At 35.6% G+C, this 26448-nt stretch overlaps 1 protein-coding gene across 1 annotated transcript; it reads right to left on the reverse strand.

Annotated features, from left to right (window-relative positions):
* Window positions 1-8714: 8714 nt before the first annotated feature.
* On the reverse strand, window positions 8715-25812 carry LOC120632823. Its single transcript, XM_039902845.1, has 8 exons — window positions 25648-25812; window positions 21461-21585; window positions 20657-21104; window positions 14252-15371; window positions 13337-13831; window positions 11227-11442; window positions 9807-10092; window positions 8715-8977 (listed from the first exon to the last, which is right to left on the reverse strand). Exons 4-8 carry the CDS (start codon window positions 15332-15334, stop codon window positions 8787-8789), a joined length of 2271 nt encoding a protein of 756 aa, XP_039758779.1. The 5' UTR covers window positions 15335-15371; window positions 20657-21104; window positions 21461-21585; window positions 25648-25812; the 3' UTR covers window positions 8715-8786.
* Between the last annotated feature and the right edge of the window lie 636 nt (window positions 25813-26448).

Consider the following 26448-nt stretch of genomic DNA (forward strand, 5'->3'; position numbering starts at 1 on the left):
AACTGGAAAATGTGTGTGTGATGTACATGAATGTTTTTCAGTGTCTGGGTGTTTATCTGTAAATTATAAGTATTTGTGTATATTATTCATAAAAATATCCAGCAGTCATCTTAGCACCCATAACACAAGCTACGCTTACTTTGTGGCTAGATGGCGATGTTTGTATCGTCGTAGTATATTCATTTTATTATTATTTAAAACGCACATAACTTAGACAAGTTGCGTGTACTACACATATGCACAAATGCACTGCCTACCCTAAAAATTTCATACAACTTTTATAGAAGGAGAATTCTTCTATTTATTTATTTATTTTTATTTATAATTATTTTACCTCTCATGTTCTTAAAGTTTACCATAAAATATGAAAATGAGAAAAAGTTTGTGAGCTAGCAACATTTCGCGGTTGTGAAGTCAGACTTGCGCGAGTCGTTGCCGTTGTTTTTGGACACTGTGCACTTCATGCAATAATGGCTGTATGAGGGTTCTGTATGTTTTTAATTCTATGACCGTACATTATATTACTACAGTAAAATTACTGTTAAAATCATCAATTTCTACGTTAAGCAAAATACCTGCAAAAGGTAAATCCCTAAACTGTCTTATGAAACTTTATATTATTATAGAGAAATTTAAACATATTATAATTATTCTAAGAGTATTTTAATATAATCCAACTAACTTAAAATTAGGAAGCATCGGTGTTCTCATCGCATTCACTGTTATTGAAACTTGACCTGACCCTACACTGACATTTCATTATTATATAATCTGTTCTACACGAATCCTTAACGCAACAAAAGTGAAAAATTTACGACCGAAGTTCAATCTAAACCAAAGAGGTCAAAGGGTCCGGAGGCAAGAGCCCTTTTCAAAGAATTACCGAAAAGTGTTATCGAGTCTACCGGTGATCCTAGAGCGGGCAGTTACCAACCTAATTCGTTGGCCCCTTTGGATGGCCAACGAATTAGATTGGCCATCCAAAGGGGCAATGCTGCCAGCATCTTAGGAACTGTGCCTCGCTGCGGTGGTTTCGAGGACGTTTTAGATTTTATTTAATTTTAAATAGTTTATTATAGGTTATATTTATAAAAAAATTTAATATCTAAACCAAAATGTTCTAATTAAATACCAAACTTAGTACTTAGAGATAGGCTACCCTCGTCGATAGGATAGGAAAAATCACGACTAAAACTTATCCCGATTAGATTTCTTATTAATTTCGGGCGCCAAAATTAATACTACCTAACCAATAAAAAAATGGCACCTTTTTAGATTATCAATATTATATTGTTACAGTATATTTATAAAATGTTAAAGTCTTGTTAATCGTTAATCGTTCCATGTATAGAGCCCTTAAAACTAAGATGCGATTTATTGAAGTAGCGTTGTGCATCCTGAATATTGGTATTTACCTGTTATATCTAATTCTTACAATAATTTTGTAAATCATAATCAGGGCATATTTAGATTTCTCACGACTTCCCTATTGGGAGGAAAATAAGAAAACTGATGATAGCAAAATTAGAAGATACAGTGTGTGGTTGTTCAAGCTACGTATTTATCTTCCACTTAAATCCAATATATAACATAATAACACATACAACAAACATATATCATATTATATATAACAAACATGTAGCAAATATAACGTAATAACATAATATAGCTACAGGATAAAAATTTAAAAAAAACTGAGGACTGTGCAGCTTTGTGCATTCTGTAAGAGGTAGCTACGCCATTTTGGGATATTTTCGTTGCGTCACATAATTTCCTTTTAGTATATAAATGTTGACTCGAAGAAGTTACGCGGTTCGTTTGAATTGTTATCATCATCTCTCGCCAAGATCAATGGATTGCGAGAAAACTTTTTAACCAAAATAAATGACGGTTATTTCGAAACCAGTTCCCAGTTCCCTGCTTACGACTACTTCAGTAGGTATCTCACGTCGAGACTTGCCATTGGCTCTTGTTGTTTCGTATACAATATTATAAACTTGACTATGATTATATAATTAACTTTAATAATACAGTATTAAAATAATATAGATAAAATAAATACTAAAATAAGCTCATTAAATTCTAAGATCATTAATTTTTTATTCTTCGTTGTTCCCTTACCTATCTGGTTGTGTCTGACGCTTATTATATAAAAAGGATCTTATGCGTAGGTATTGTACTTATCTGTTGATTAAATGTAATTAAACATGTCGTAGATACTAAGATGAAAATTCGCCTGCCCAACCGAATAAAGCCTAATTAAAAAAATTCTAACAAATTCCACTGCATAACAGTTTTTAAAATCGTACACTGTTTCTGTCTTTAGTGTTTATATCCTCATTGCGTATATACACTAAACTTTGGCGGAATATATGAATGTTTATCGATACTATGGGGAAACAACAGTGAAACCAATTAATAAAGATGTTTGTAGGATTATTTATTTATTTAAACTCTTTCTTTGTACACAAATACACAGTTAGGAAAATAAAGGACGAATAGAGAGAAATACAAAAAATGGAGTAGAATACCAAAGGCGGCCTTATCGCTTAAAAGCGATCTCTGCCAGGCAACCTTAGGATTAGGACAAACAAAACACAACAAATATTAATGTAACATTATTATAAATCAACATTCAAATAACTACATACGAATACATAAACAAAATATACACAAATAAAAAAAATAGGATTGTCTATGCAGTGGCGTGCACTGGGTTTCTTACCAGGGTATGCAAGCAGCAGAAAAATTGCATAAAATGGGAAAAAAATCCTCCTCTTATACGGGCATGCCACTGTGTCTATGGTAAACCTAGTAGTCAATATCAGTATTCTTCAATATTATATATACAGCGTGTAAATGATAACCGAAATAATACTTCACAGGCTTTAGAGGTACATAATAAATATGTACTGTCTCTGAGGCTTATCGGCGAAACCGAAACGTAATTGATTTTGAATAATCCGCTGCCATAGTTTTTACTGAAAGAAATAAGATACAACATCACATTCAAAATTAAAAGCATGTGACCCCAGTCACTTTATTAGGTACGCGTCGCGTAGCGTAGGTACTATGCGCGTGTCGGTCTTTTATCTTCAATAGGGTTGTCATAAGTAAACGCTTAGAATGTTTTGAATTCGTTTGTATGAAAAAATGAATATGCTTCCGTTGATTTAATATTTTTACAGAGCGATTCCTTGCGAAATTTAAGAGTTGTAAGTGTTTAAATTGCATTGTAAATGTGAACCCAATCTATTTATTGTTCACTTGTATTTCCATATATGTATTGAAACCTTGAATTATAAATATGCATTCGACATAAGCAAAGCAGGCGTTACTTTGCGGAATTCCATGGTATACTTACTATGAAAATTAAGCTGACTGACTCAATATTCTTTGTAAAGTCCAAAATCTCCTGAGGATGCTCCGGTGTCGGGCGAAAGTGCGTAGATAGTATGCCGAATATCTGTTGGTGTGGATTGTAAATAACACCGTACAGATTCTCCTGCTTTTCGTGCAAATTAAGCTTAATTTTCGTAGTATGATATAATATTTGTGGTACATGCCGCACAGTTTTTACTATTGCAGTGCCAACCTTGCTAGTATTTTAAGTGCCATTTTATGAAAAAATGAATATGCTTTTTTTTATTTAATATTTTTACAGAGCGATTCCTTGTGAAATATACTTATGAATCCCACAACATTATTTCGTAATTCAGTTACACGTTGTATATACATATATATGTGTATATACAATTTATATGTAAGTATTATCAACCCATTATCGGCCCACTACGTGGCACGGATCTCTTTCAACAATGAGAAGGGTTGTAGGATACTAATATTGTTACTATATAAAATATGTATAATACATTAAACAAAGCTATATGAATACCTCCATAAACAAAACATATTCGATTTTTAAATATATCCCAAAAGTGAGACAAAAATAACGACGAAAACTTATCAAAGCACTTTGCGGCTTTATTCGACTAGGCAGGGAATTATGGTTGTTTAATGTTATTAATAAATAAAAAATTTAAAAAAAATCCCCTTATAGGTATATTATGCACAATTATAAACAGTATTTGGTCACGTTGAAAGGCTGTCTTGAGTATTATAAATATTATATAACTCTTTTATTATCTTAACTTATTGTAAGTTTAAATTATTAAAAAATAAGTGTTTTAAGTAGGTGTGTTGAAAATTGGTCTTCCCTATTTACCTTCTATCATAAAATTTCTATATTAAGGTTGTCGGTTAATTAATTAGAAACACCACAGAAAACTATAACTTTGGTAATGTTGATTAAAAACAGTTTAAAAATCTATTTTCAATGATTGATGATTTAGTCAATGGAAAAAGCACATAATAATTGCGATGTATGTTTTAAATAAACAGTGTACATATTGAACTATTTTGTCTACAAGAAAGTGAAATGAGGATTATTTAAAATATTTATTGTTCTATACGACTTTTATAATATTATGTTTTTATTAAAGTTTTATGACTTTAAGGCTGTGTCCCCAGTAGGCAAACTGTTAGCGGCCTACTGAGTGAGCCGCAAAGTTGTGAACTGAAATAATTAGAGTTAGCTGCAAACTCAGATTAGTTTTCGTGCGTCGCAAACAAACTGTTATGAGACTGGGGGCTAAGATGGTTAAGCTAAGATGTCTCTCTAATAGAGAGTTACATATTTGTTTCGTTTGCCATGGAGTCTAAGTGCAAAAACAATCTTGATTGTCTCATCTGGCAACAGACGGGTTGGCTCACTTTTTGCGCAAAGAATCAGCCTGGCTGGTCAGCGTGGAAATGAAAATTCTACGTGGGCATGACCTTTAAAGTTATTAGTTTTGTTAATCAATAAAGTTACAAATAGGTAGTACAGGTTGTTTCTAATTAGTTGCTGATAACTACATTCACTATAAAGCCTCATTTTTATTGGGCGTGTTTCGTACTTGCATGCAAGTTGTCATACTTGCAATAAACACGCGAAAATTGCACTATAAAAATCGACTTTAATAAATTTCAATAAGATATTAACACTGTACAGTCACTATATAATAAAATAGGTTTCTAATATTACGATCAGTTCTTATGAATAGGTAATCGTCATTAATACGTAAAATTGTAAGTAAACTAAATCACTGTCTACCTCTTTGCTGAAATTCTAAACTGGAGTCTCTTAATCAAAAAGGGAATATAATATATTTTTTGGAAAGCTAAAACTTCAAATTCGAGACATGTTATTAAATGAATGTTAGTAATATACATATATTTGTGTACCCATTTTAAATATATAGTTTGGTGTTAGGTTACATGTTAAAATTAAATATAATTAAGAGTTGTAAGTGTTTAAATTGCATTGTAAATGTGAACCCAATCTATTTATTGCTCACTTGTATTTCCATATATGTATTGAAACCTTGAATTATAAATATGCATTCGACATTATTTTTATTGATATTACAATATTGATTAGAAGCAGGCGTTTCTTTGCGGAATTCCATGGTATACTATGAAAATTAAGCTGACTGACTCAAAAAATATTCTTTGTAAAGTCCAAAATCTCCTGAGGATGCTCCGGTGTCGGGCGAAAGTGCGTAGATAGTATGCCGAATATCTGTTGGTGTGGATTGTAAATAACACCGTACAGATTCTCCTGCTTTTCGTGCAAATTAAGCTTAATTTTCGTAGTATGATATTATAATTGTGGTACATGCAGCACAGTTCTTACTATTGCAGTGCCAACCTTGCTAGTATTTTAAGTGCCATTGTAACTGTTCCAAATAAAGATTTTTATTATTATATTATGTTATGTTCAGTTAATAAAAATAATAATCCTTAATTTTCTTTCATATAAGTACGAATAGGTACATCAACAGTAATCATTATTGAATATGATTAGTTCGATACAATAGTAAAAACAAAATGCTACGTTAAAATATTCAAGACTTCAATACTATAAGGCATCTATGGTTTTCCGGATTATAATAATTTATCGCAAGAATATAAATTATTTTATATTATAATTCCTTAACCTACACATTCTATCAATATTTTAATCAAATAAAAGTGGTATTTTACGTAAATAGATCGTTTTATTTAACTACATACGTAAGATAATTAAATTATATAAATGGTGTTTATGAAGCATCCTACATCCCGTGTAATTTGCGCGGTGCAGCGGCGTACGTTTTAATTTTCCATCACTGGTGTCCTTAGCAAACTTCAATGATTGAATATAGCTTCGTCACTATGAACATATACGTATTACCGGCCCACTACGCGGCATCTTCTCTCAGAATACGAATGGTTAGTCCATCACGCTGGCCCAGTGCGGATTGATAGACTCCACACACCTTTGAGAGCATAACGTGCTCTCAGGCATGCAGGTTTCCTCACGGTGTTTTCTTTTTATTTTAATAACTTAAAACGCACATAATCTTCCATCCGTTCTAAAACTACTAAAATAAGCACCTATTAGACCAGAAACGAATTATTTTTTTATATATATTTATATCTTAATATATATAAATCTCCTGTCACGATGTTTGTCCGCGATGATTGAAAATGATTTAAAATTAAATTGGCTCGCCGTGAGCGGTCTGGTCCTTAAGAGATAGGATAGCTTAGATCTTTAATTATAGTCACAATTTTTATTTTATTGCAAATTATTTGTCTATAATTAATTGGCAGTCACATGTTATATTATATACTACTATACTCATTTAAAGCTTAGCGATACTGAATACTTTAAAAACAAAATCAAACGCAGACGAAGTCGCGGGCAACAGCTAGTAATATATATGTTTATTACGGTATTGCGGTACACATCGCCATCTAGCCTCAAATTCTCGTAGCTTGGCTTATGGGTACTATGATGACTGTTGAATATTTTTGTTACTTTGTTACTTAATTTAATTGACTTGTACCTTTGTTGTTTTTGTCTCTTTTATTTATTTTTTTCTTGTGCGCAATAAAGTATTTTTGATTGATTGATTGATTGATATTTTTATCAATAATATTCATAATCTATAATATACAGATAAACACACAGGACCGTGAAAAACATTCATGATCATCACACAATCATTTGACATTTGTGGAAATCGGACCCACAGCCTAGGACTCGGAAAGCAGGGTCGCTGCCCACTGCGCCAGTTACCCATTAAAATTAGATGTAAATTCTAAGAGTGATGAATAAAATTAAAATTAAAATTTATAATAAAGACTAGCTGACCCGCGCAACTTCGTCTGCATCAAATCGATTATTACAGTTTTTAATATCTTAAAACTAAGTATGCACGTTATTACTAAACCTAGGCATCGCCTAAAGTTAGTACCTATTGATTTAGGTAAAGTCTGTGGGGGAAAAACGCTTCACCAACTCTTGGTTGATAGCTGTGCAAAGGAACTAAGCTGAATTTAAAAGCTATCGTATCTTTCAAGTTAGATCAAATTGCACACGGTGGGTAAATTTGATTAAAGTCGGTTAAGGTTAAGTTCTGAGTCCAAAGCCGTGGGTTCGATTCCCACAACTGGAAAATGGTTGTGTGATGAGCATGAATGTTTTTCAGTGTCTGGGTGTTTATATGTATATTTTAAGTATTTATGTATATTAGTCATATAAATATTCATCAGTCATCTTAGTACCCATAACACAAGCTTCGCTTACTTTGGGGTTAGATGGCGATTGGCGATGTGTTTATTGTCGTAGTATATTTATTTATTATTTATTTAAGTAATTTGAGATTCCGTCGCGGACAAACAGTGTGGTGCGTAATTTATATATATTAAGATAGGTTGATTGACCTTAAAGGAATATTAAATAAATAACTGAATATTACGTAAGTGAGAGAGATACTACGATAGATATCTTAATCGACATGATAAATGATAAATCTAGGCCAAACCATTATTTGCACACAGGCAAATAATACAATATATACCTTTGTCGCCGAGTGTTTATTTAGATGAGGTAACCTATTAGGGGTCCTTAGTGAACTAATTCTGAAGGCACATGTAAAATATAACTTTACTACTAAAAAAAATAACAGCAATGAGAGCCAGTATTTTAACAATATAGCAGTTTTACCACTACTTTTTTTTTAAATTTCACTACAAGTTGACTGCAACCTCACCTCTCAGAAAATTTTCTCCGACGGGAAAAGATTTTTATTTCTAAATTAACTCTGATCTGGTCTGGTGGGAGGGAGGCTTCGGCTATGGCTAGTTACCACCCTACCGACAAAGACGCCTAAGTCGCTAAGCGATTTAGCGTTCCGGTATAATGTCGCGTAGGAACCGATTATGGGTTGAATATAACTGCCATACTCCATAACAGGTTAGCTCGTTGCCATCTTAGACTGCATCATCACTTACCATCAGGTGAGATTGCAGTCAAGGGCTAACTTGTAGTGTAGTAATAAAAACACAGCTATGAGAACGTTATGGAACTCTCAGCCAGCATGGGTTACGTCACGGTGTTTTCCTTCACCGTTAATGCAAATGATATTTTAATTCTAAAACGCACATAACTAAGGAAAGTTAGAGGTGCGTGCTGGAATTCAAACTCGGGTCCTGCTAGTGAACCCGAATTCCTGACCATTAGGCTATCACCACTTTCAGTTAAGAATGATCTTTAAAAATAAGATGGATGTCAAAATAAAACCGCAGATTAACATCTGGTATATTTTATTAAAAATTGTACCTTAACCTAATCCTATAAAAACGTAAATCCTAAGCTTTGGTAAGCATGCATGTGTCAAGTGCCACTCCTGTATTCACACATGCATATGCATTGAGTTCTTGGTACTCGTGCCATCTTCCAGATCCTTTAGCAGGGGGGCTGACCCACACATGCGCACGTTGTTTGTGTAAGGGATAATACCTATTAGCACTCCCGCAAAAATCACCCACACACCGCCCACGTAAAACGTTATATCCCAATTTTGGGTTATGTCGTAGAGCAGACCTGCCGAAAGAAAATAAACATTTAGAGGTCTAGTTTTGAATTTTACGCGTTTTATGCAAAGGTTTTCATCACTTTTGCGAGGAACAGTTGTTCGTTTCCTCGCCAGTCATCATATCAACAGAGACATCGAGAGACATGAGACGATGAGACCACTCTCAGAAGAATAACTGACACTCTTTTGCTTAATTCCACTTTATAAAATAAAACAAATAAATATACTACGACATAACACGAATCGCCATCTAGCCCCAAAGCAAGAGTAGCTTCTGTTATGGGTACTAAGATGACTGATTAATATTTTCATGAATAATATCATCTCATCACACAAACATTTTCCAGTTGTGGAAATCGAAGCCTTGGACTAAGAAAGCAGGGTCGCTGCCCACTCCAGTGGGCCGCCAAAAGTTTCGTAGACCGCTCTCTAGATTTTAGTTTAAACAAGAATACAACGACGGAATAAAATATGCTCATGTATTCACGCTCTATTTTCCAATTTAAACTGGAAAACACGCCTGTCTTATATCTTGGATTATGGCCTTATTTATTTCTTTGTCGAGAAGAGAGACTCGCGCTTGGTCGACGGTAATGATTGATGGAAAGCACTATAATATAAAAACAGAGAGTTTACCCATTTCTGCTTTAGGCAGCAGACCTAACCAAATTTAGGAATGAGGTTTCCCTGGTATCTAGGTACACAGATTAATCAAAAACGAATGTACAAAACGTTTGTAATACCAGGATCCAGTCACGACAACTCCTCAGTGAGCTCAGAATATATTTTCCATCTTGATATTATTTAGTACTACTAACCAAGTATTTAAATACGTACCACCCAGAGGAGGTCCACATAGATGGCCGATGCCTTGACTCAGCAGGATCAATCCATATCCCAACGTGAAGTAATCTATGGGCACCAGCTGTATGAGGATAGCTGGGGTGTACGCGTAGGAGCTCGCGTAAGACCACCCGAATACCACAGACACGGTGGCCAATGCCCAGTAGTTCTTGATGCACAGGGGGTACGCGCCGATTGAAATACCACAGACGAATAAGCAAACGGCGAACGCTTTTGTGACGTTCAGCCAGGGTTGATCACCGGCCCATCCTAGTACCACCTGAAAACCAGTAGTACTACAGTTTTGACAGAGTTCGTCCGGAGCAGTACTACTGCCTTGCTTATTTCTGCCGCTACAAGCACACCTCGGCGCCAATTTATAGGACGTGTTTCTTGCATGCCCAGCGAAGTGTTGCTCTGTTTGTAGATTATGGTTTTCACATCAGGTTGGCCAGATGGCGCACCTGATAAGTGCTTGGCCCGTCAATTATAATGACAAAGCGTGGAACCAGTCAGCTCCGCTTTCACCTCACAAAATATAGAAAAATGGATAATTGTAATCAGTTTACCAATTTTTTCAATGGTAATTCTGTGAGCTAAACCAAAGAATACGCAAAGGCAATTGGCGGCTAGAGGTAGGGTAGGAATTTTACTCCAATCCACTTTTGAGGCGCCGAGCTCGAATTCCAGCACGCACCTCTTAACTTTTCTAATTTATGTGCGTTTTCAGCAGCTTCAACGGATAAGGGAAACATCGTGAGGAAACCTGCATGCCTGAGAGTTCTCCGTAATGTTCTGAAAGGTATGTAGAGTCTACCATTTCGCACTGGGCCAGCGTGGTGGATTACGGCATTAACCCCTTCTCATTGTGGGAGGTGACCCGTGCACTGTTATGGGCCAGTAATAGGTTGATATGATGAATGGCGGCTGGTAACATTGACAAGCTGCAATATGACGCAATTGGCTTGTTGTCCCTTTCAAGCGGCAACATGATTTGACGCTTTTATAACATGATTCCTAAGGTAATTTAGGACCTACCAATGCTTAAAGTTTAAAGAATGTATACACATTTATTACAGCGAGATAACTATACAATTGATGAATTTCTTAATGACAAGGTTGCTTGGAAGCATCCGTGTCCGCGTTCATCTCTCACAAGATAGAAAAATTAATTTTAAAATGTAGAATGTAAATTGTTGATATTGGAAAACAGCAACTGCTGAGTTTCTTGCCGGCTTCTTCTCGGTAGAATCTGCCTTCCGAACCGGTGGTAGAGTCACTACGCACAGACAAACTTGACGTTTTAAAAGTGCTTATATTAGGCCTACTTGAAATAAATGAATTTTGGATTTAGAATTTTTGAATTTTGGTTCCTATTTGTATTTGATTTAATCCTAGTTAAAATTGAACTTACAATACCCATCCCACTGGCGATACCAACAATCGCGATCATAGTCGCACCACCTTCCATGTTGACGTCGGACATGAAGGACTTGAGGAAGAAGTAAGGAATGATGGCCCACACGGCGAGGAGCAGCGACGCCATGTTGAAGAGGAAGAAGTGGAATTCGGTGAACATCCGGAAGTCGAAGGTGGATTTCAGTCCTTCTACCAAGCGATCGTACCATTTCTGGAAAAAAGAAAGCTATAAATATTACCAATCTCTTTTTTATAAATTCAAAATGCATATGAAATTTTTCTGAACCGACAGTATTTGACCTGCGCCGCGCTCGCAATCGCGCAAGCAATGTCAATATTATGTATCAATGTATTATGTCTTATAGCGACTGTAGCGCCATCTAGTAGGAAACATTGCAGTTTCGATCTTCTTTTTCAAATACAATGAGGCACGTTTGAAACAAGAGATGACAAATTCCTTTTTTAAAATTTAATAAAAACACTTCTAAAAATTATAAAATTAACAATGTCTATAATCTATATGAGTGGTGATCGCTCAGTGGAAAAGGCTTCGGCTTTCCTATCGTGGCGACCGAGTTCGATCCCCGGAACGCAATTATTCGGAGTATTTTGTATTCAAAAAATTTACATATCACTTGCATTAAAGTTAAAGGAAAACATCGTGAGGAAACCAGCATGCCTGAGAATTCTGCGTGTGAAGTCTACCGTGGGGTGCCCATATCGAGACACTAGCGAGTAAACTCAGCTAAGCTGCCTATGCTATCTGAAAAATTAGACAGTTTACAGATGTTGAAACTGCATACTTCCATCGTGTAATGTCATATGGGATCTTGTTATGGGGCCGAGCTGAGCTTGTTACGGCAGAGAAGAGCTGTGCGATCAATACATAAACTTAGATCTCTCAAATCCCTTCGTGCCAAATTTAAAGAAAAAGGTATACTTACAGTAGCTTCGCAATAAATTTTTAAAATATAATCATTATTATACGAAACATTAGTAAGTATAAACATAGATATAAACCACCGACTTACTAGAAACGGACATAAATTAGTGATATCAGCATATCGTCTGAGAAAAGTGCATAACTCCTTTGTGGGGATGGGTAGGTATATGCTTTTATAACATGATACGGAAGGTTATATTAGATCTAGTCTTTACCTAAGTCTAACCAATGTATTAAAACACATTTATTCAATCGTGGTTACTAAACGATTGATGGATTCCGACAAAGCTGCTCTCCAAGCAGCTTTGTCGCAGACCATCTCTCACAAGATAGAAAAATTCTAAAGATTGTTAAACTATGAAATGATGTTGAAAAAGAGCAATCTGCTGAGTTTCTTACCGGACCGTCTCTGTAGAATCTGCCTTCAGAACCGGCGCTGTAGATTCACCTCATACAAACCGACTTGACGTTTCAAAAGTGCTATAAGCAACTAGGCCTACTTGAAATAATTGATTTAGTAAAATTAAATGTTTTAATTTTGCTTGTATTTGGATATATCAGTAGAATATGTTGGGACTTTATATCCTAAACCCCAATAAATAACCTATATTTAGCAAAAAAATATTTTAATTCATTTTATTTATATATAGTAATTCATACTAAACAAATTCCTACAAACAAACTAAGTAGGTTAAATCTTAATATTTTACTGATACTGTTACAATACAAATAGGTACCTAAGTACCCAATCTAATTATATTTCACAGCGTCTACTGTTGTAGGCAGTTGGTGTTTGAGGAAAATAGTAAATGAGTGAGGTATGATATATTTTTTTATAAAAAACTAGTGTATACTGCGATCAAGAATTAGGAACACACAGAAACCGTGTCGACGACAAATATAAGCACCAAAAACACTTCCACTTTAGAAGTTATTGTCAAACAGACAGTTAGCAGTTGATTTGTCAGTGAATAAACAGGGGATATAATTTTTGTCCGCTGTCTACGCTACTTGGTACTACTTTACTAACTTACTATCATATCTAAAAGTAGTTTTAAAAGTATTGACTCTGAATTATAATACTTATTTATTTAAAACCACTGCTTTTTAAAGATTATTTTGATTGATTGATTGGATACATACATGTGAATTGTGAATTTACCTTTTCGTTATCAGAACCGGACCATATCGACCACGTAGAATTTCTGTAGATATCAGGCAGAGACGATGTCCTCAGCTTATACCGTGGAATATTCATCATTGCACCTCGATACATTATCGTGTTTTTGTATAAAGGCATATCTCTTAAGTAATGGTGATCAGTGTAAATCTGTCTTGATATCCAATTCGTTTGCTGGGCCGGCTCCTTAGAGACGGCTGCTACATTTGCTACTTTCACTCCTTCTTCTTTAACAGCTAAGACTTTTTTTACTTCTTTCGGTTGCTCGGAATTCTCTTTCTTATCTTCACTTTGTGTTTTAGGTTTCTTAGCCATTAATGTCAAATTCATTTTAGTTGGTTCTTTAAAAGCTATAGGAGGTTCTACGTTCGTATTTTCTTCTGATCTTCTCCGCACGAGTAAATGTGGATAATTGTGGAGTATTATATTGTAAAGCCGTTTGTTTGTCATTAATTTTTCTATTACCTCGGCTGGTACCTAAAACAAAATTCTTTTAAATATCTATCTAAATGATATGTATATACGTAAATGGTTGGACTAATTTGAATTATTTTTTTTACGCTCTAATACTTCAGGAATGGTTTTAAAAAAAGAAAATTAGGAAAATCTCAAAGAAACAGCTTTAAAATTAAATAAAAATCTTTTGATACTGGCTATTATTTTGGTGGATCGCATTTCACCGAACCATCATGTATAAAATCTATCAAAAAATGTTGCAGATTTTGTGTTGCATCCAATTTTAAAGTATACGACTTTGGAGGTTAAAATTTAGAAAGCTTTACTATTATTGCATGTCTCGAAGCTGTCGGTTCCAGTTATTATCACATCTGGTATTTACAGTTACATAAATAGTTGCTAGTTTTGTTACGATTTGTTTTAATAAATTTGTATACTTACTTGATCATGATGTTGAATAAATGTAGGCAGGTGTACATCAGAATTTGCTCTCTTGGTTGCGATTTCCGCATTCATTTGCGTAGTTGCCTCCAGCTTTTCGGCTTCAACTACAGACGTCGTGAGCATCGCCAAAATATACTCAGGATTTCTACCACTTTTCAATAAATCGTTCAATTCATCTGCATTGAGGTAAACCGATTCACCGCCAATCGATTTTGAAGATACTGATCCAGCGCTAGATGACTTTCTAGATCTTATTTTCGCCTCTGTTTTTTCTCTATGTTCCTTGATAATTATCCAGTCTGGATCTCTCATTAAAGCACCACACACGCACATATTTAAAACGGTACCACCCAACAAAACGAGCGTATTCCTCCAATCGTATATTTGAAGTAAATAGTTAGTCAGCGGCGAGTACACTAACGTACCAAATCCTACACCGGTGTGGGCTATAGACACGGCTAAAGTTCTTCTCTTATCGAACCAGAACGCAACTGATACTACTGAAGTAACATAAAAGATTCCCATTGAAAATCCACTTATAACACCCAATGTTACACATAACATTTCAATACTACTGCTCAGTGAAGCTAGTATAAAACCAACAGTCGATAAGATACCAGCGGTCATGTTCATAGTCCTGCATCCATACCTGTCTACTAAAGCGCTCATTATTGGTCCGGAGATCAATGGTATTGATATAAATAGACTACCTATTAAAGATGTTTTCGACTGTGAATCTTGAAAATAGTTGATAAATTCTTCGTGAAGTATACCGAATGAGTATGTGAGACCATCAGCACATGACGCTGTTAGGAAAGCTGCGAATACAACCACCCAACCCCATCCTCCGTCTGGTATTGGTGGCAGCTTGTCAGTCTCTTCGGAACATATACTGTCTATGTCACCTAGACCTTCAAATTTTACACGTTCACCCGGAGGCGATTCATCCTTAATATAATGTGGTACTAGATCTTTATTAAAATGCTCCTCTAATTTCAGTGAGTTAATTTTGTTGAGGTCTTTTAAATCTCCGCCGGTTTCAGCGCCATTTACATATTTTTGCTTTTCGTTTCCTACCATTTTGATAACTTAATCCTTGTCATAAAATATTTGAAATCTGTAACAAAATGGATGGCTATATGAGTTGTCACGATATTGATTGATGGCAAGCATTCACTGCTTAGGCCTATGTCACAGGTCTCATTTACATGAGATAAATGATGGATGGGTGTTAGGTATTTGTAATGATTTTGTCAAGATAACTAAAACTATTTTATTATTTTTGGCAACCTTTATTTAACTTGAGGCCCATAGAGCGGCCTGATAAGAAGGCTCCGAGTCACTCAGCGGGCAATGGAGAGCTATGCTCGGAGTATCTCGTAATCAAATCAGAAATGTGGAGATTCGTAGAAGAACTCATAACTCTGGAGTTACCGACATAGCGCAATGAGTCGCGAAGCTGAAGTGGCAATGGGCGGGGCACATAGTTCGGAGTAAGGATGGACGTTGGGTCCCAATGTGCTGGAATGGCAGCCCCGCACTGGAAAGCGCTTGGTCGACCCCCAACGAGTTGGACAGACGACATTAAGCGCGTCGTACGTAGCCGCTGGATCCAAGCGGCACAAAACCGTGAGATTTGGAACTCCCTACAAAAGAACTATGTCCAGCAGTGGACGTCTATCAGTTTATATGATGATGATATTTAACTTAGCATATAGCAACAATACATATTTGTATTTAAGCTTAGTGCAATTGGCACTGAATAACCAATAACTATTGCTAGATACGTCATTTGTGGGAAAAATTTTAACCGTTTTATTTGATGTAGACGCAGAACTGTACACGAAACAACATCAATCAGAATGATATCAAACGACGTATTCAGTGAGGTCCAATCTGACCCCTCAAATTTATGTTTAATAAATTTACTCGCTCTTTTTATTTTTAAAAATTATCCTACTTTATGTTATTTGTTTCAATCACCATGCTATTTCTATCATCTCTAAAAGTAGTTTTTAAAGTATGGAATAGAATAAAAAAAAATAGAAAATGTTGAATAGAATTCTCAGGAGTTTTTGAGAACTTTGGGGACTGCCGATTGTAAGCCTACTAATAATTATTATAGCTAGCGTATAAATAACTACATTAAAAGTTACGTATATTTGTGATATTGAGTTATATGCAGTAATTGATCTTGATAATTGTTGCACTAATATTTGTTATTTTCTTTTTCGAAATTCCTATAAATATACGTGTGAATTATATTAATAATAATTAAAATGTAGAAACACAAACTAGTTATAAAATAATCAATCAACGATACTTTTGAGGGTACATCTGTGCGGTAGTTTTTTTGATTGAGGGGGGGAGGTGGTCATACGATGAGGCGGACGGACGTGGCATTAGACGATATTGTGTGAGCACGATTGGTAGAATTCCAAAATATAAGATGTGTTAAAATCAGTGTTGTGAAAATTATTTAAAGTTCCTGTTTCCTGGTGCTAGGCCTTCACGATGGCATCGGTGAAAACCATATCTATGTACTTATATACACAGTATACCTACATGTAGTTAATAGGAAGCGTGGGATTACGCTGACGCGAGTCCCACGATTTGTGTTCACCAAAAATATGCTCAACACGCCTAAACAAGTTTTCTCTTCAAAATTTTCATAGTTCTTCGAACTTTGGACCACGCCAACCCCAAATCTCTACTTTACCCGTTAATTGTACTAAATGATTTGTACGAAATTCTATAAACACTGGTCCCTGGTCACTGGTGGACTAAACTGAAAGGATCGATAATTGTCAGTTTCTTGTGGAAAATGACGACACAATTTTAGTTATGTAAGTTTAGTCTAATAATTTGTGCATTACCAAATATGTACCATTATCGTGGTGAGTTAAATTAAGTAAATGTACCACGAAATATGCCTCGTTGGTTTAGTGATTAGCACGATCGATTATGGATCACGAGGTCGCGCGTTAGAATCCCGGCTAGCGTCAATAATTGTTATTCGATCGATTCGTCGGAGAAAACGGTCAAACATTAAACGGTCAGTCTCTGTTTATTTTGACTAATATGTTATAATAATTGCGGGCCCACCAACCCGCATATAATCAGCGTGGTGGGTCAAATCTCTATATATTCCTTTCCTATAAGACATAAGTCTTGTCTTCCCTAACAGTGAGACAGGCTGGGAATGATAAATAGGAATCTATACTTATTATTATGAAACGAAACTATTACAGTTTTTGTTTGTTCGTATGTATTGGATGAACTCAAAGCTACTCATCTTTCTTAATTAGATCACGGATACAAAGCTTAATTTTCAACAGTTTGAGCTAACAGCGTGGTGGGCTTATGCTCTAGTTTTTTCTTTCTTAAGAGAGGCGTTTGCTCAGCATCATCAACATCATCACTTCAATCAATTGAAGTCCACAGCTGGACATAGGTTTATTAATTAGAGTTTCAAAATCCACGGTCCAGGGCTTGTTTTTTCTAAGATAAAAATTAGGCGATGTTACTCTCCGACCTTTAAACTAATTCTTTGCCACAAATCAAGTTGATCGGTTTCTCAGTCAGAGCGTGATGGAAGGACAAACCAACAAATCGACCTCCCTGGCGCAACGATGAGCGCTGTGAATTTAAGTAGGAGGCCCCGGATTCGATTCCCGGCAGGGGAAAAAGGGGAATCTAAAATGTCTGAATTACACCACCATACTATCTTTTTTTTTTAGATAAACACAAATTTATATATTTTGAAACAAACCAACGAAAAAAATATTTTTGTAGTGAAATAATAATTATTACCATACTATCTTAGACTGCATCAATACTTACCACCAGGTGATATTGAAGTCGGAGGCTAACTTGTAGCCGCATTAGTAATGTTAAAGATTACTCATGTTATGTAGACAATTTAGTAAGACCTTAGTTATGTTATGGAAACTTTTTGACATGACTCACATAAATAAATCAGCCTTTAGAACATTCATGTTTATTATTAATTAAGTAAGTATGTTATGTTTGTTCTAAAACTATATAAATAAAATAAATAAATACTACGGCAAAACACACATCGCGATCCAGCCCCAAAGTAAGCGTAGCTTGTGTTATGGGTACTAAGATGACTGATGAATATATTTACGAATTATATACATAAATACTTAGAATATAACATATAAACACCCGGACAACGAAAAAAATACATGCTCACCACAGAAACATTTTCCAGTTGTGGTAATCTGCGCCAATCGGCCATCAAATATATATGTACTTATAAAATAAAATAAACAAACACAACGTAAAGACTAGAGTTAATTTTACGTAATATGTAGGCAGTATTAAAACTGTACCTAGATAGAAACCGGTAACCAGTCTAAGTATGTCTAGGTATATAATAGCGAGTTAAAATGAAGCCTTCCTTTTGCTGCGGATAACGGTCTGACAGAACAATTCTTTCAGGACATTACATCGCCGTTGTTTGCTTGTGATAGGAGAAAGACTTTCACTTGGCGACGTTCTGGAGTGAGCTCGGCTGGCTGGAGTGACCCAGCGGGGAGCGGTAACAGTGGCACTACGTACAACGGAAGGTTCCGACCAAGTTCGGAGACAAGCCCAGAGAAAGCCGAAGAAGGAGGAGGGCTGGCTCAAAAGAATTAGCCTGGCTGTACAGCGCAAAAGTGCAGCTATTTAGACAAATGGATTGCTTGGTAATAATTAGTTAAGGTTATACGTTATACGTTTTATTTCAACATTATCAATATATATATTACTGTTATATTTAGATAAAACTACAAAAGGAATGAAAACTTATAGCCGTAACGGCTGAACGTAAAAATTTGAAAGTTTGTGAATTGCTTTAAATAGGGGTGAACGCACTTATTTAAGCCTAAATAGAAGACGATAAATAATCTTACAAATATACTTAGTCAGCGTGGTGGACTACTGCCCTAACCCCGTTTCATTGTGGGAGAAGACCCGTGCCATTTAGTCGGCCGTTAATGGGTTGATATGATGATGATGATGAAAGAGACGGTATTTGTGTTTTTATAAAAATAAGAAACCCGCCATGTTTTACACTTTTCCCAAATTAGTATTTTCCCAAACAAGTATCATAAAGTTTTGCGATAACATGAACGACAGACCTTAATTTTACAAAATATTTTACAAGTTTTATCGGTATATCCACGTATAATGGTATTATTGCCATAATCTTTACTTGTAGTTTGATCTATGGAGATGGGCATTGGCACCGCGGGAAAATTCTTAATTTTTCGGGATATGAGATACTTTCGTCCCGATATCCGTTTGCTTACCTCCTATAAACTAGCGACCCGCCAAAGCTTCACACGTGTATAAATTAGAAAAAAACAATGAAGTTACTGCCAGTTAAAATTATTTTAAGACTGCTTTGTCGAAAAATATTTTAAGAATATCAAGTAAGTTATTGTATATAAAATACCATCTTTGGAAAATTTTCTAAGAGAGGGAAAATAATAATAATAATTTTTATTTGGTAACTATGACCCATCTACACTATTATATAACAGAATAATTAAAAACTAAACTAAATCTAAAAAAATTACATGAAATATTAATTTTGAATATACTATAAAGTAATAAATAAGAATTTCTGACTCCAGGCAGCCCTACGAAAAAAAAAATGACACCGAATTCGTTTCGCCGTTTAGGAGTTACCGAATAACGTGGAAAGCGACTGTTTGCCGCGTAGAGTATATAAAGATTACTTTTCTTTAATTAACTGCGGGCCTATTACCATCGCTTACTAACAATTATACTTATATATAACATCTCGAAAATAAGGATTATAATTCTAAAATATGAGCGTCAAAAATAATTAAATAATATTGCTTATAGTGATGTTAATTGAAGTTAATTGAAGACATTTCTAAGGGAATAGAAAAAGGCCTATCTCTTTGAAGGTCTGTATGTCCGTAGGATGAGTTGTAGGTACTATAAAAGCTCTATAGGCATATTAAAACCTCATAATTATTAAAAAATTGTACCGCTTACAATTACTATAATTTTGCAACATAAAACGCTTAAATCGGTTTCTAATATTTGGCGCTTTTGGCTTGCATCGTAGATTTTTCGCGAAAACGCTTATAGTTATATAGAATGTGAAAAAGGAATAGGTAGATACATTCCTTTCTTCATTCCTTCTTGTCTTGAAGTTTTAATGTTCATACTACATAATATGTTCATGCCATCTAGGAAATACATTTCTGATTTAAAAAGTAGCTACTTATTTCATTCGCTTTAACAGAAAAAAACCATACAGATTCTAACATAATTAAAAATATAAAATCGAATGAAAACTGTATTTATATTTTGTATATATTTATATATATGAAATTAAAAACCAAAAATACTTACTTTGTAGAAGATAAATCAAAATAACATAATAATATTACATTTCGCTTAGGTACACAGGTATAGGCTTTATCACTTTGTACTTATGCGTTAACGAAAATAATTATTTATATTGTTATGTACACTTGACGGTAAGTACATATCATCAACACGTGACCTCGCGTAACTCTCGGATGCTGTACTGAGCTGAAATCTCGCTTATATATAGCAGCCTTCATAAAACCATTGGGCGATAGGGTGACCATTTCGCACTGGCCTCTTTTATTATCACCGGACAGGCTGCTGCCATTTTGTTTTTGTCTCTTATTGACGTCATTTTGGCGCTGTTATTGGTGAAGCTGTAATATAAATGTTAAAAAAATTATACTGGCAATGGGTCTGTTTCACCATCTTTTGACAAGTGTCGGATAGTCTAAGCGGAATTTTTGTCACTTTCTCAATTTACGTCAAGCTGCAAAAAAAAATAGTGTCAAATCCTTGGTTATATTAGGTAATATCTATAGGTCAGTGCCGTATTTTTTATGTCTACCAAATAATATTTCGGGGAGGTATTTAAGTAATATCATTTAATAATAGGCGACAAAGAAAGAAATCTGTACGGTGACATTTACATACTTTTTTTGCTCTTTATATGCATCACCTCCAAAAGATGCTCTCTGTGCACGTTCCGGAGCATCTTGGAGAGCTGTGGACTTTTGAGCGCATAATTTCAATGCCATTCTGACTTTATGAGAAAATCAGGGACATAATAGTGCCTTCGAATAAACTTAAACTAACTTAAACTTATTAGTTAGTTATTAGGGGTACCTGGTAAAAAATTGCAGTGTAAACCTCATGCCTTTGAAATCACGTAAAGCTGTTGGTCTCAATTCTTATCACGAACATTGGAGAGACGTGGTAAGTTTATCCTCTAAAAATCTCCTCTATCTCCTCTGAAAAATAAGGCATATACCCAGCAGTGGAAATTAAATAGGATGATGATGACGATGATCTCCTAAGTCGTGTTTATAGTGATCTTGCTCGCGCAAATAATGTTGATTTATTTTGTCGAAGGCTGATTGATTTTAAACGTTCTATTATTTCGGCTTTGTCAAGAAATCCGGACTGCAACACACACTGATAAGAAACAAAATATTTGTAACTTTCCTTTAACATTAATTGTGAACAAGCTGTTCCTTTAATAAATTATAATAAATAAATAAAAATGATGATGGAATCCCATCGTAATAAGATAAATTACATAAACGAAAGAAAGCCTGGGTATGATGAAGCTAATTAAAAATCCCATAATAACAATATGTCTTACATACGTTAGATATGAACAGCTATATAACTACTTTTTAACCTGTTATTTAGTTTAGTTTTGAAATTTATAAATAACAGAATTGACAACATCAGTTAAAGTGCCATAACACCTAATAAATAGAAATATAATTAGAAAAATAACCTCAGTCCAGAATTAACATGTTACAATGGTGTTACCGTAGTTTACATTATCAGCTGAGACTATAAATAGAAAACAATAGCGAGCGGATATAAAATAGACGAAAGATATCAGGATTAATTGAAAAGAGATCGAAGGATGCTGTGACCTGGTGCCCTACCTAACCTTAAGGTTGAACAGGTATAGGAAAAATTAGTTTTAATATTTGATGACGTCAGCGTCGTCAAACAAAATTCAGAATGTGAAATAAAAACTCACAATCCTTACTAACTACTCTCCCCCGAAACAGAGCCGAAGCTCAAACCACTGAACTGTCACCACTCCTCAGTAGGCTATCTATGGTTTAACCCACTGGTATTCACTTTAATAGGTACGCATCAGTAACAGAAGGGCTGGCTCCATGGGCGTACGTACCCAGCTTCTGGCCTAGGAGAGTGCAAGTCAGATTTTTTAGGTCAGACTGTTCGCGGCAATTTTTTCATGCACATTAGAAAAAGACACCTCTACGAAACATTAGGTATATATATAGAGTACAAATAGCCAAAATTATCCTGCTTTATAGGTAGTCGGCCCCCAACGAGGTGGACAGACGACATTAAGCGCGTCGTAGGTAGCCGCTGGATCCAAGCGGCTCAGAACCGTGGAACTTGGAACTCCCTACAAAAGGCCTATGTCCAGCAGTGGTCGTCTATCGGTTGATGTGATGATGATGATGATGATGATAGGTAGTTGAATACATAAAAGTACAATTGACCATGGTCGCGGCGGCAGCTGGCGGTTTGCTCACATCACGGTTTTATTATATGACAAGCGCCCTGCATTTTGCCAGTGTCTGCTGAACGGTTTATTCAATAGTTAGCACATAAGGCCCCTTTTAAACGTTTGATTGATTGATTAGGCGAGTTCGTACATTTTTTGAGCATTCCACACGGGCACTTGTACATTATCAGTAAATGTTATAAAAATGTCCATCAAAAAAACTCGAATTAAATTACCTTGTTCATCAAGTGGGTAAAAGTAAATGACTGATTAAAAGTTTCAGCACAACCTAAGAACTAAAGGTACTTCAGTATTCTAGGTATTAAATGACAAAGTATTGTTTCTTAAAAATCTACATTTCGGTAATCCAGATAAATCGTAGATTGCAGTGTCAGATAGTTAAGAGAGATAAAAAATTGTCAGGTTTATGCCCTTTAATCCGAACTTAACCCCGTAAGATAAAGCATGTTCTTTGTTTTTTAAGTAAACAATAAGTTGGACATGACATTACGGTCATCGCATTCTCAGCTCTATAACCCTGCACGGCTAGCATGGGCAGGAGACCATTATATCCCCGAGGAAACGATACAAATTCATCTTCTCCCACAGCTTTATCAACTCTCAGAGAACTGGCGCACAAGTGTAAATAATATCCAAATAATATATGTATATTAATAAACGAGGGTAAACTTCGCCTATTCCCTGCTCCCGTGATTAATAATAATAATAATAACTATACTAACTTGGACCTTGCTCACGAGATTACCGCCATGTGGAATGTTGAGTCGACCGTTGTTGTTCCGATCGTCGTTTCAGTCAATGGTCTTCTCGCGAAAAGCTTCGACCAACATCTCAAGAAGCTTTCGCTTGGTTGTTGGATCAAGGGTCGGATACAGAAGGCAGTAGTCCTTGAAACGGCGCGTATTGTGAGGAGGTTTCTCACTCTGGAGCCCTGACCACCGGTTGCTTAGGCATTCAAAAGCCCCGCAAGCGGAGGGTGGAAGTTTTTTTTTTTTTTTTAATTTTTAATAGTGTTTTTTAATTTATTCTTAAGCATTGTTAATAATTAAAAAAAAAAGAAAAAAAATAAATGATAGAAATTAAGTGGTATAATATTAATAAATATACTACGACAATACACACATCGCCACCTAGCCCCAAAGTAAGCGTAACTTGTGTTATGGGTATCAAAGATGACTGATGAATATTTTTATGAACTAGATATACATAAATACTTAGAAAATACATATAAACACCCAGACACTGAAAAACACTTATGCTCATCACACAAACATTTTCCAGTTGTGGGAATCGAACCCACGGCCTTGGACTCAGAAAGCAGGGTCGCTGCCACTGCGCCAGTCGGCAGTCAGTGATTTAACAGGTGGTCACGTTAATTATATACCTTGTCAAGGGATATCATCGGAGGATATAATCGCGGGATATAATTTTTATCTCCGTGCTAGCCCTGCTGGGGAAGATTGTCGTAGATGGGCATTGATCAGACATAAAAATAAAAACGAGGGGCGTAGCGTAACCTGAGTCATCATCATCGTATCAACCCGTTATCAGACATTACAGGGCACGGGTCTCGTCACAAAATGAGGGGTCTGGCAGTTGTACACCACGCTGCAAAATTGCGGATTGGTAGACCGCAACCTTTAGAATATCTTTGGTATAGAAAACGCTCTGTCACGAATCTGGTCAGTAAGCATGTGTTAATCTTTCAGACGAGTCTGTTACCTGTCAAAAGTGTAGATAAATCACAATCGCATATCCGCGCGCCGTCGGGACTATACCTGTCTGCTTTTTGGTACTTATATTCTCAATCTGTTCGATTCTTTGACTGATTTGTTTACGATAAATAACGAGATTAGATTCGCAACAGGAAATTACAACACCAAGGACTAAACACAGGGTGTTGTCATATTCAACATCGTGACCCTCCTCTATGCGTGTTAGTGGACTTTAATAACAAGGTACCTACTCTTCTAGGCAGTGCCTGATTAAGCAAGCGCGGGGCCCGCAGCAAATTCATTAAAAGAGCCCTTGATCTGCTATGGGTTCTTAAGAATAGAGTGGTAAAAATACAATTCAATACTCTACTAGTTTAAACGTATCTTAAATACAACACGTATTTGCTATCTATAGGTTACAATTTTGTGGGTAATTAATAGTTTAGTAAATTACTATAGGTGATGTCTGTGTGCAGTGTGTGTGCGTGTCTGTCTGTCTGTCTGTCAGTCAGTCAGACAGAGATGAGCTATATTAAATATGTGGGGCCCCCTTTCGCGCGGGGCACGTAGCAATTGCTACTCTTACTACGTGGTTAATCACTGCTTGTAGGCCACAGTCTGCGGCACAGTCGCGGCTGTCTGCATGCCGAGCGCGTGCCGAGATCGAGGCGCGTAGGCATAGCACGCTTTTTTTTTTGAATATCTTAAATGCCAGCTGGTACTGTTTTTTTTTTGCAGAAAAACTAAAAATCTATAAGAAAAAGTGAAAACATGTTGAAGTAAATCGAACTTAGGATCTCTTGAAAATATTTCCTTATGATATATGTGATAAGGAAAGCAGCCTGAAAGAAGCTTGTAAGAAATGAGGCTTCGTCCATAACGGTGCGATAATCCACCACACGGTCCATGTGATTTTCGCATGAAAGCAGGAAAAATATTTTTTGAACTTTGGAGACAGCTTGTATAAATAAAATATCTTACTCGATGTACAGTAATTATTAATTTCCAAACATAATTTCATATAGAAATGAAAATAATTGACAACCAAAACTCACTGTATGAAAATTTAAATTTGCGACCTTAACTTCTCGTGATTCACGTTCACAGCACAAATATATGCACAGGAGTGTAAGTGACCAACTTTGAATTTTGAATTTTATAAGGTGGGTATTAAAAACACCTTTTGCATATTATCTAACTAAAATGATCACTTTTTTAAAGATTTATATTGAACTATCTGTCTCAAAAAGAGATAGAAATGTCCGTACGATAATGTCAGAGATTATGATAGTGTGTACAAAGTTTACTGCGTAAATCCAATTATGACATTTGATACTGATCTAACTATGGCATTGATGTAAACATAGTGCGAAAAGGTAGGCAAAACCAATCATCAAAACCAATTTTTTAAAACAAATATGCATTAAAGGATGATTTAATCAATGAAAATAAATATAGCATGATAAAATAAAATACTTAGGTCGCTATCAGTTATTTCTAATAATCTATGTAGTAGGTACCACATAAAATGTTTTCGAAACCGCCCGTTACAGGCAGCCCTTTTGATCGGCAAAATATTTTTTCGCCCAAAAGATCCACTCCTAGGAGGCCGAGCCGTCGCGCGTCGCCCCTTCCCCAGATTCATTACTCCAAAATGCACAAAAACTAAGCTGCTATCAAGATTTTCCTATTAAGACTTCTGGGCCTGTTCGGCACTGGTAGCAGCCGCACCCATCGCTGAGATCACCTGAATATGTAATGCAGTTCAATTTTTTTTTGAAAAGTAAACTTTTAACAAAAAATCCAAAGTATTAAAAGTACAATTTTACTCCCACTGGGCGTGGTCACACAAACAT

Source organism: Pararge aegeria, chromosome 20 (assembly GCF_905163445.1).
Source record: "Pararge aegeria chromosome 20, ilParAegt1.1, whole genome shotgun sequence".
Lineage (NCBI taxonomy): Eukaryota > Metazoa > Arthropoda > Insecta > Lepidoptera > Nymphalidae > Pararge > Pararge aegeria.